We start from the raw sequence: 12,616 nt of genomic DNA on the forward strand, positions 1-12,616 counted from the left end.
CGATAGAAAATAAATAGGCACTCAAAACAAGTATATGTTCGAGCATCATTGACCAACTCCTTATCAATTTCGATTCATTTTAATATGAACAATAATTCAACGGATTTGATTGACTAGAATAGAATATAACAAAAAGAATATATTGGAAATATCTCGAATAAACGAATTTCTATTTTATATTTTATACACGAACAAGAATTCAAGGAAAATAGATGCGATAAGACAGAAAAAAGTTTAATTTGGATTGCTTGCTATTCCTAGTTAGAAAGATTTATTACTGACGAGCCACAGCAATTGCACCTATCAAAGCAACTAAAAGAATTAGTGAAATGAATTCAAATGGAAGAAAAAAATCTGTTGCTAAATGAATTCCAATTTGTTGACTATTACTTATCAAATCTTGTTCTATAATTTGGTTTGATCTTGTAGTCCAAATAATCCCGTACCATGATGTATCTAATATAGTAGTAATTAGCGAAACAAGAATACTTGTACAAATCAACGAAGTAAGGCCATTCCCAATGGTCCACAGATTAAAATTTTTATAATATTCTGAACCATTCATGAACATCACAGCAAATAGGATTAAAACATTTATGGCTCCCACATAAATAAGAAGCTGGGCAGCAGCTACAAAATGAGAATTTGAGAGAATATAGAATAAGGATATACAAACAAGAACCAATCCCAATGAAAAGGCAGAAAAAATTGGATTGGTAAGTAATACCACTCCCAGGCCCCCTAATATAAGACCCGATCCCAGAAAAACTAAAAGAAAATCGTGTATTGGTCCAGGCAAATCCATTATATGTAAAATAAGAGATAAATAAATCGAAATGCTTTTCATGATCTTATTGACCCGACCAGGAATTTTTTTTTTATGATACGTTCCTAATTGAATAAAATCCTAATCTATTAGGTGTGAATTGATCTAAGTACAATTATTGTTTCGTTTTTAATTCTTTTTTTTTGTTCGGTTCGAAAGGGTATTTTGTTTTTTGAAACTATATATTTCGAAATAATTACGAATATATTAATAGATTTTCAAGAAAAATGAATTCGAAATTCTTATCAACCAGTTAATTTGTAATTGAATTTTTATTTATTGACCAAACAAAGAGTAAAGGCCTCATTCTTTTAAGTCAAACCAAATATTCTTTTAACTTAAACCAAAACGGAACCTTAAAAGAATTGGAAATTTCTCTTTAATAGAATAGGAGGTTTACTTACTCAGTTTTTCTTTGAGGCGAATTCAAAATTGTTCGAATTGTATAATCGTCAATTACTGACATTGGTAAACGGCCCAAAGCAATTTGATTATAATTCAATTCGTGACGGTCGTAAGTAGAAAGTTCATATTCTTCAGTCATTGATAAACAATTTGTTGGACAATACTCAACGCAGTTACCACAAAATATACAAATTCCGAAATCAATACTGTAATTAAGCAATCGTTTTTTTCTAATATCCGTTTCAAATTTCCAATCAACAACAGGCAGATCTATAGGGCATACACGAACACATACTTCACAAGCAATGCATTTATCAAATTCAAAATGGATTCGCCCACGGAAACGCTCTGATGCGATTAATTTTTCATAAGGGTATTGAATAGTTACAGGTAAACGATTTGCGTGGGATAAGGTAATCATGAAACCTTGACCAATGTACCTTGCTGCTCGGACTGTTTGGTGGCCATAATTCATGAACCCAGTTACCATAGGGAACATATCGTGAATATCTATGAATAATTTTATGTTTGTTTCTTTCTCTTGTTTGAACCAAGTCATGAATCTCGTATTCTTTTTTTCTTTACAGTGAAAGAAGTTGGAAAGAAGTTGTTAATAATAGATTACCGAGAGAAATGGGTAAAAGAAATTTCCATCCAAGATTTAATAATTGGTCCATTCTTAACCTAGGTAAAGTCCATCTTGTTGCGATAGAAATAAACAAAAACAAATAAGTTTTAGCTAATGTAATAAAGATACCAATTGTCGTTCCAAAGATTCCATTCATTTTATTTATTTCAAATAGCTCAGGGACGAATACGTACGGAATGGAAATATTCCAACCCCCCAAGTAAAGAACTGTTACAAATAAGGAAGAAAGTAATAGATTTAGATAGGAAGCAACATAAAATAAACCAAATTTGATACCCGAATATTCGGTTTGATACCCTGCTACTAATTCTTCCTCGGCTTCTGGTAAATCAAAAGGTAATCTCTCACATTCTGCTAGAGAAGAAATTAGAAAAACGATAAACCCTATTGGCTGACGCCACAAATTCCATCCCCAAACCCCATATTTTGATTGCGCCTCAACTATATCAACTGTACTTGAGCTGTTAGATAATTATAGTCGATGATAACATCACTGTTCCCATCGCTAGTCCAAAACCGTACATGAGGTTTTCAACTCATACGGCTCCTCGTGGGTCACAAATAAATTTAAGGACCGAATCAGTATTATTTCTCTTCGTATGGTTGTAGAATAGATAGAGAAAAAATGGATTGGAAGGTCCAAAATTATACCAATGGAATTCTGTCTGCTATATTATGAAGAATAAAAAAAGTGCTTCTGAATTGATCTCGCCCGTTACTAATTTCAATTTTTATTTGTTGAGTAATAACTTAAGCCTTCAATAAAATACTTCTTGTAGAAATATCAATAGATATTTCAACCCATTGTTTTCGATTACGAAAAAAATTAAATATTACATTAGCTCATAAATCATGACACAGATTATATCTCTCTATATATATGAAAGAAAGAATAAAAAAAAAAAAAATATTTATTTTTTATTCTTTCTTTTTCGTTCCTATTCTTCTTTCTGATCTGAGAAAATTACGAATGGGGGCTTAAACTAAAAAATAGTAAAGGATTATTTCGTTCCTGATAGTCATTACTTTAATCGGTGGATAGGAGCATACTCTGGACCGGAATCGTGGGTAGTACTGCCTACTCATTTCTACTAATTTAAAGCCCCAATTAGTATTCTTTTTATGTTATCCAGAAATATCCTTTTTATATAATTTACATAATCTCCATTACTAATCCTTTGTGTATTTTGGTGTTCCTAACCATCCACTCATTTTTTTGTTCAATCCCCCGTTTGGTTTGGCAATACATGTATGGGAATCTATACAAAGGATAGCCAAAACTCTATACGGTTGATCTTTTGAGCCCGCTTCAAGCTAGATTGACTAATCAACCCGTCTTGGGGTAAAGACTTCTTCCACTTATGTTTTCTTCCACTTAACTCTTGTACATAGGAAATGAGATTAAATTTTTTTTTGTTTAATTTACTGCGAATTTATAAGCTGCTTTCTTTCACTCATATATAACTATCTAATTTAGTTTATCAACCTGAAGGATAATAAAATAACGAAGATATCTATTCAATCCATTCAGCTTATTTTATAGAACGAAAGGAATAGGGAAAAGAAAAGTTTATATTTCAACGAATCGCACGTAGAGATATTGATAAAACACATAGAGTTAATGGTATTTCATAACTAATCGATTGAGCAGCAGCTCGCAGACCACCTAAAAAGGAATATTTATTATTTGATCCGTATCCTGACATAAGAAGTCCAACAGGAGCAATACTTGAAATGGCAATCCATAAAAAAATACCGATATTGAGATCGGCTAAAATAAGGCGAGAGCTAAAAGGAATTACTGAAAAACTTAGTAAAATGGATATGACTGCTATAGACGGTCCAATACGGAATAAACGAGTATTTCCTCTAGATGGAAGAATATTCTCTTTGAAAAGCAGTTTTGTTCCATCTGCTAGAGCTTGAAGAATTCCCAAAGGGCCGGCGTATTCAGGCCCAATACGTTGTTGTATTCCTGCAGATATTTCTCTTTCTAACCATACAATTACTAGTACACCTATTGTGATTCCCAATACAAGAGTCAAAATAGGGACAAACATCCATATGATCCCATAGACCTCTTTTAAGGATTCCAATCTGTAAAAGGAATTGATATCTTCTACTTCTGTTGTATAAATTATCATTTCAACGATCAACTTCTCCCATAATGATATCTATGCTACCTAGTATCGTCATAATATCAGCCAATTTCATTCTTTTAACTAACTGAGGAAGAATTTGCAAATTGATAAAACCCGGCGGGCGAATTTTCCATCTCCAAGGAAAACCACTTTGATCTCCTATCAGAAAAATTCCTAATTCTCCCTTTGGGGCTTCCATTCTCGCATAAAGTTCTTGTCTCGGTAATTCAAATGTAGGAGAAGGTTTTTTACTAATGAATCGATATTCAAAATCATTCCATTCTGGATCCCTTTCTCGATCAAAACATCGGATTTCTAAATTCTCATAGGGACCCCCCGGAATTCCTTCCAGGGCCTGTTGAATTATTTTTATGGATTCCGTCATTTCACTGATTCGGACTAAATAACGAGCTAATGAATCTCCTTCTTTTTGCCACTGGATTTCCCAATCAAATTCGTCGTAACACTCATAATGATCAACTTTACGAAGATCCCATTTGATTCCAGAGGCTCGTAGCATTGGGCCGGATAGACCCCAATTTATTGCTTCTTCTCCACCAATAACCCCTACCCCTTCAACTCGTTCTAAAAAAATAGGATTTCGCGTAATAAGTTTTTGATATTCAACAATTCCTGTTAAAAAATAATCACAGAAATCCAAACATTTATCTATCCAGCCATAGGGTAGATCGGCCGCTACTCCTCCGATACGAAAATAATTATGCATCATTCTCATACCGGTGGCAGCTTCGAATAGATCATATACTAATTCTCTTTCTCTGAAAATATAGAAAAAGGGGGTCTGTGCACCAATATCGGCCATAAAAGGTCCAAGCCATAATAGATGAGAAGCTATACGACTCAACTCCAACATAATTACTCTGATATAGCTGGCTCTTTTAGGGACTTGAATATTGCCCAATTGTTCTGGTCCATTTACGGTTATTGCTTCCGTGAACATAGTGGCTAAATAATCCCAACGTGTTACATAAGGCAAATATTGTATAATTGTTCGGTTTTCCGCAATTTTTTCCATTCCTCTGTGTAAATAACCTAATATTGGTTCACAGTCAACAACATCTTCACCATCTAGAGTAACGATGAGACGAAGAACACCGTGCATTGATGGGTGGTGAGGTCCCATATTGACTATCATAAGGTCTTTTTCTGTAGCTGATAGATTCATAAGTTTTTCCTCGATTCATTCTTACATGAATTGTTGAAAACGAAAAGAAGTACATCAAAATGAAAAATATAATAAATCGACTAATTCAATCAAATTAACGATTTTTTGATTCCCGAATATCCAACTCACTAATTAATTCTTTATAACGTATGTTATTTTTCTTTGATAAATAAGACAGAAGCCGTTGACGTTTTCCTAGAATTTTACGTAGACCTCTCTGAGATAAATAGTCTTTTTTGTGCAATTCCAAATGTGAAGTAAGTCTTCGTATCTTATTGGTGAAACTGACTATTTGAAATTCAACGGACCCCTTGTTTTCTTCTTTTTTTTCTTGAAAAATAACTGAGATGAATGAATTTTTTACCATAAAACAAAAATTTCTCTCCCCCTTTTTTTGAATGTGAATTTTACTGATCAGTAATAATAATAATACCATTCATTTTAATATGCACAATGATTTTAAGTTCGTTATGAACTTTATAATTTTTTCAAATAAAATTAATCAATCCGGTTTTCAATCATAATATATGGAAAAATGTACCATTGACGAATTTTCAAACGCGGATACATATGTATCCTTACCATACTGAAACGACTGCCATTATTACTATTAAACCAATAGCGATTCATACAAGCTAAATCTTCTAATCGATAATTGGGCCAAAGAAAGAACTTTAATTTAATTAGTTTCTTTTTATCACTATCAAGATGTTTGTTTTTATTCAAAACTTGACCACAGTTTTTTACATTATTTAAAAATACTGGATTTCTATGCATACCATTTTTATCCCTTGAATTGAAAGAAATTCGAATTCGCAATTCTCTCCGGTGGTTAGGGGATAAAATATTTTCAGGAATAAACAAATCATAATGATTTTTGTCTTTATTTTCAGTCATTTTTTGATGTCTTGCAATGGATTCATCAAAATTATTTTTTTCAATATAGTTTTTTTTTTTGCGTCTTTTTTTTTTTTTGCGTCTTTGATTAATTTCATGTTTATTTTTATGAACCAATGAAATACTTATAGTTTGATATAGAATAAATTGTCCATCAATTTCTACATACCGGCGAATTGGTTCGATAATCAATACTCCTTTTTTGAGTAGGTATTGATAAGTTAAAAGTAACTTATCCGCCGAATCCATCAAAATATCCAGATTCGTTCCTCCTCTTCTAACAGAGTATAGAAAAGTTTCATTCATATTTATCAGGCCAAGAATGAAAGAATATGCTTTGATATTTTTGATTATTTTTTCATCGAAAGAATCAGCATCCCATCCGAATTGAAAATACAAATACTTTTGTAGGAATAAACGAGCTTCTCTCTTGCTCTCGTCTTCCTTTCTATGTTTTTTTGATTTACCAGAATCTTCTTCAACATCTTTTTCTTGATTGTCTGATTTACCTTTTTCTTGATCTGATTTACCTTTTTCTTGATTGGATGATTTACCTTTTTCTTGATTGGATGATTTACCTTTTTCTTGATTGTATGATTTACCTTTTTCTTGATTGGATGATTTACCATAATCTTCTTCAACATCTTTTTCTTGATTGTATGATTTACCTTTTTCTTGATTGGATGATTTACCATAATCTTCTTCAACATCTTTTTCTTGATTGTATGATTTACCTTTTTCTTCATTGTATGATTTACCATAATCTTCTTCAACATCTTTTTCTTGATTGTATGATTTACCTTTTTCTTCATTGTATGATTTACCATAATCTTCTTCAACATCTTTTTCTTGATTGTATGATTTACCTTTTTCTTGATTGGATGATTTACCTTTTTCTTGATTGGATGATTTACCATAATCTTCTTCAACATCTTTTTCTTGATTGTATGATTTACCTTTTTCTTGATTGGATGATTTACCTTTTTCTTGATTGGATGATTTACCATAATCTTCTTCAACATCTTTTTCTTGATTTGAGAGAACGGATCTAAATTTTCTTTTTTTTTTTGCATCTGATACAAGATCCTCTTTTTTTCCATTAAAATTAAAATTGAAAAGAAGTAGTTTTATTGGTATGATCCATGGTTCAACCTTATATGCATTATATAGTAGCACAAATTCTGGGAAGAACCAAAGTTCCAGATTCGATATTTGATAATTATTAAAATTATTAATCACAGTCTTAATATTTTTCTTACTCTTGGTACTGGTTTTCTTACTCTTGGTACTGGTCTTCTTACTCTTGGTACTGGTATCGACCCAGGACTCAATATCGGTCTTATTTCTAAGACAAAAATTAAGAATTCTCCAATTAAAAAATTTTCTATGCGAAAATTTCCCCGTTTTCCCCGTTTTCCCCGTTAGATAATTATGGATAGGAATATCCCCCAATATATCAAAAAATTTTCGTTTATCCATGTTGTAATTATAAGGAATCTCTTCCCTCTTATTTACTTGTAATGGTGATCCATAAGTATATGAGTCCCTCATATCTTGATATATAATAAATATATATGATAATAAATTATATCTATAGTGTTTTTTAAAATTATCTTTTTTATATTTTTGTTCTTGATTCCGTTTTTGTTCTTGATTCAGTTTATATTCTTGATTCAGTAATGAATTCGCTTGAAAATCATTTTTTTTTTCGTAATGTATTAATCTTTCTTTTTCATCTGAATCCCATTTTGTTAAATCTTTATTTTGAGCCATATAGTGTTGATTGACTCTATTTCGCCATTGTTCTGGTACTAATCTAAGCCATATACTCTGAACTAAATCGTATTGATAATCGTATTGATAATGACTCCTTAACCAGTTTTTCCATTCCTTTATTCCAGAGATTTTTTGTCTTAACCCATAATGATGTTTTAATTGGGAATGAGATATTCCTTGTTCTTCAAAATAATCTTTTATTTCATTTTTAAGAAAAAGAGATGTTCCGTGATATTGAAGGATAGGTTTGAATTTAATAACTTGGGTTTGTGATAATTTGTAAAATACATATGCTTGTGAGAGGGAGGATAAGTCACAAAAAGCTTTTGCATTTTGATTTCTAATATTCGAAAGTGAGTTTTTTATATTTTTTATAGTTGAAATAAAATGAATTGTATTTTTATTTGGTTTATTAATTCTTTCTTGATTTGCTTCATTATTGTAAATGAATTTATCAATCATTTTTTTTGTTGATTCAAGAAAAAGTTGTGGATTGGGTCTTGGAATATTAATGATATATTTAATGATATATAGAAAAATATCTATGTATATCTTTTGAATAAAAAGTTTTATAAATAAATAGAATTTACGGATTAATCGAATATTTCTTCTTTTTAATATTTTCCAAAATTTTTTTGATGATTCTAATTTCTTGTCTTTTATAATTTTTTCTATTTGATTTTTGATTGTGTTTGTTCTCTCAGTCAGATCTTTTATCTTTTTTTCTGTTAATGAATAATTTGTCCGCTCCATAGATTGAATTTGAAGGGATGATTCGTCAATCATCTTATTACTGATTATCGAATCTTTTTTAGTTTCGCCCAAATCTTTTTTAGTTTCGCCCAATTCTTCTCTCAACTCCAAAACTGGATTTCTTTTTGAAAGTTTTTTTATTATTCCCTTTACAAATGGAATTTTTGTTTCTCCTGAGACTTTTCGAAACAATTTTTTTCCTTTTTTAAAAATTTTCCATTTTTCACTTTTTTTTTCTAGTTCGTTAAAAATAGGCTGAAAAAACGAAGGCCGTCTTCGAGGAGGACCGCAAGGTAAGTCACTTTCCAGTCCACAAGCTGTTAAAAAGCAAAAATCATTCTTTTTAACTTTCTTTTTTTTCATTGGATCTTTATGCTTTTTTTTCATTGGATCTTTATGCTTTTTTTTCATTGGATCTTTATGAGAGGGTTTCAGTTTAGATCCGCGCCAAGGTTTCAGGCGAAAAGGATATAGGATCTTGATCTGGATACCTTCTGATAACCAATTTTTTGGAAAGTCTTTTGTGGAGAATTGAAGACCATTATAAGTGCATTTAACATGTATTTCTCGCTTCCAACCCTTGAAATCCGTGGACCACTCAGGAATTTGAAATAATAATATACGGACAATGTTTTTAGCTATTATCAATGAAGGTAATAGAATATATTTTCTAAAAATCGATTGGGCTATTAACATGATGCCCCTTGGTCCTTGACCAAAAAAGACGATATCCCAAAATTCTGCTGCGTCCAGCAGGAAGTCATCTGCCTCTGACTCTTGTCTTCTTTTTTCTTTCTCTTTTTTGTCTCCTTTTTGTATCTCTTCTATGCTTTCTCTTCTTTTTTCTTCCTCTTTGTCTCTTTCTTGTATCTTTTCTATGCTTTCTCTTATCTCTTCGTCTTCTTCTCTTATGTCCTCCTCATTTTCTGTATAATCAGAAATTTGTGATTCTTTGTTTTTCCATATCCAATTTCGAGATATTAGTTTTATCAGCCAAGAAATATCAGAATACAAAGATCTGAACACTCTGAAGAAGAGGCTGTCTACTCTGTCAAAAAAAAGTGGGGAATGCACATTTGATTGAAACAGTTCCCCATTAATTATTTTACGTCTTTGGGCACGCACGGCACCTTTTATTATGTCTCGACGAAAATTCGGTTCTGGCGAATATTCCATCAAAGATAGGTCGTTTTCTATATCGTTTGGTAGAAAAAAATCATCCTTTAACTCCTCCTTAGAAAAAACTATTGCGTACCGGAAGATTCTTGAACGAATTGCATAATCTGTTATCATGTGTTCCTCGCCTCCTCTATGGTGTTGTTCGAAAATGTCGAGTAGTTTGTATGACCATCGAGGAACTTCTTTACTTATTTCTTTTATTCCATTACTTATTTCTTTTATTCCATTAGATTTTTTTATAATTGTTTGATTGTCGGGATTAGTTATAACTATATTGCATAAAAATTTCAAAATTTTGACTCGATCCTCGGAATCGATATTTCCCTGTTCATCTTCTGTTTCTGTCAATAAAGAAAGTTCTTTTTCTGTTGATAATGATTTGAGTGTATCTATTGTCTGTTCATCTTCTGTTTCTGTCAATAAAGAAAGTTCTTTTTCTGTTGATAATGATTTGAGTGTATCTATTGTCTGTTCATCTTCTGTTTCTGTCAATAAAGAAAGTTCTTTTTCTGTTGATAATGATTTGAGTGTATCTATTGTCTGTTCATCTTCTGTTTCTGTCAATAAAGAAAGTTCTTTTTCTGTTGATAATGATTTGAGTGTATCTATTGTCTGTTCATCTTCTGTTTCTGTCAATAAAGAAAGTTCTTTTTCTGTTGATAATGATTTGAGTGTATCTATTGTCTGTTCATCTTCTGTTTCTGTCAATAAAGAAAGTTCTTTTTCTGTTGATAATGATTTGAGTGTATCTATTGTCTGTTCAAATTCGTAATAATCAGTAGCAAGAAGTATAACATGAATCTTATTTATCCAAAACGGATCCGTGTTTGTTTTTTCACTTAAAGGTGAAAACAATTTTTTGATTCTTCCGCGGTAGGGTCCCTGCAAGAAAGGATCATATATTTTAGGCAAGTATTTTATTTTAGTTTCATTATTAGTTTCATTATTAGTTTCATTATTAGTTTCATTATTTCTTTTAGTTTCATTATTTCTTTTAGTTTCATTATTTCTTTTAGTTTCATTATTAGTTTCATTATTAGTTTCATTATTAGTTTCATTATTTCTTTTAATTTCATTATTTCTTTTAGTTTCATTATTAGTTTCATTATTAGTTTCATTATTAGTTTCATTATTAGTTTCATTATTAGTTTCAGTAGTAGTTTCTTCATTATTAGTTTCATTATTAGTTTCATTATTAGTTTCATTATTAGTTTCTTCATTAGTTTCATAATTAGAAAATCGAGTCCTTTTTTCAAGTATGCCCAGATCAAAAGATTCCTTATATAAATATTCCTTATCTAAATATTCGACTCTCTTTATAAACTCCTTACTTAAATTTATTCTTTTTAGTTCATTGATAAAACTCCAATCAGTATACGATTCGTCAGAAAACAATTCTTCTGGTGTGAAAAAATCTATTTGTTTTTGTACCATTTCTCCAAAAGCTGCTAAACTAGGTGGATATGTAAAAGAGATTTTTTCTTTTCCATCACTTCGACATGTATAAAAAAAATATTGTGACATTTCATTTTTTAGAGCATTGTCAAACCGATTATTTTTTATATATCGCCAAGGTCGATTCCGTTGTTTATAATCAAAAATAAGCGTCACAAGAGGTTTTTCAAACCATAATAATTTTTTATATTCTTTTTTTTCTGATATTATTTCTAACTTCGAATTTTCCTGATTCCCATCCAGATAAGAAGTTTCATAAACTGGGCTATTTTTATAGTCGGTCTCTTTCGAAAAAGGGTAATAAGAAAGATTTTCTTTGGTGGATACCTGTTCCTCCCCCCCTTTGGAAATAGTTTCTATTTCTATGTTTGTTTCTTCCTCCCTTTCCTCCAATTCCTTCAATTCCTCCAATTCCTGCCCTTTTCTTCGGCTTTGATGAATTCCTGTCAGTTTCTTAGTCAGCATGTGTGACGGTTTTCTACCTATAGAGTAAAGACAGGTAATAAAAAAGAGAAGAGTAAAGATTCGAGGAATAGACTTTGTAAGTTCGAATATAAGATGCCTATTAGATCGAATAACTATATAATACCTAAGAAAAGTCCTTTTTTGTATCCAGGCTAATACCACTCCAACCCATTTCATTAATAAAATTTTTTGTATCCAGACTAATACCAATCCAACCCATTTCATTAATAAAATATGACCAATTAAAAAACCAACAAAACTACTTATTACAAATAACATATTGGTGTTGTATCGAAACATATAAATGTTGACTAATCTGGCTAACATTGGACTTGGTAAAATGAAATGGTTGACTAATTGAAAAATTAAATTATGCAGGAATACACATTGAATCCTAAGATTACGCATTGAATTTCCGGCAGTCTCTCCTGCATAATAATCAAAAAAATCAAAATAGTCTTTGTCATTGTTCCAGAAGTAATAAAACCAAAGATACGGTAGAACTAGGACATTTAGTAGATGAGGTCTAATCAATGCTAAATGCAGAGGCTCATAGTAGATCGATATGAACAGCATGAGCTGTCCCATAAGAAAGCCAGTTGTTGCTGCTGCCCTCTTCTCGTTTCCTTCTTCTCCTTGTTCCATAACCCAAGTTTGTACAAGGAGGAGATAAGAGGGACCTAGGGATAATGTGGTCAGAAATCCATAATAGAGTCCGACCACAAGGACTGACAGGACTGAATTGATTATCCTCATGAATAAGGATATTAGATTACTCGGTATAAACGATTTGAAAATCATAAGAAACCCCCTAATTTTTTTTTTTTTGTTTTTTTTTTTTCTGGATTATTCATTATTATATGATATTATTCTCATCTGATTAT

The 12,616-nt window shown here is 31.1% G+C and overlaps 1 protein-coding gene across 1 annotated transcript; it reads right to left on the reverse strand.

Moving 5' to 3' along the window:
• Window positions 1-974: 974 nt before the first annotated feature.
• Window positions 975-5,623, reverse strand: LOC149503741 (NAD(P)H-quinone oxidoreductase subunit H, chloroplastic). The gene is made up of 2 exons (XM_089757939.1): window positions 3,472-5,623; window positions 975-2,351 (listed from the first exon to the last, which is right to left on the reverse strand). The coding sequence occupies exon 1, from the start codon at window positions 5,205-5,207 to the stop codon at window positions 4,026-4,028; it is 1,182 nt and encodes a 393-aa protein (XP_089614065.1). The 5' UTR covers window positions 5,208-5,623; the 3' UTR covers window positions 975-2,351; window positions 3,472-4,025.
• Window positions 5,624-12,616: the final 6,993 nt, after the last annotated feature.

The sequence above is a fragment of the Durio zibethinus genome, unplaced genomic scaffold, assembly GCF_047325235.1.
Source record: "Durio zibethinus cultivar Kanyao isolate XHJ-2024 unplaced genomic scaffold, ASM4732523v1 HiC_scaffold_3, whole genome shotgun sequence".
In the NCBI taxonomy this organism is placed as follows: domain Eukaryota; kingdom Viridiplantae; phylum Streptophyta; class Magnoliopsida; order Malvales; family Malvaceae; genus Durio; species Durio zibethinus.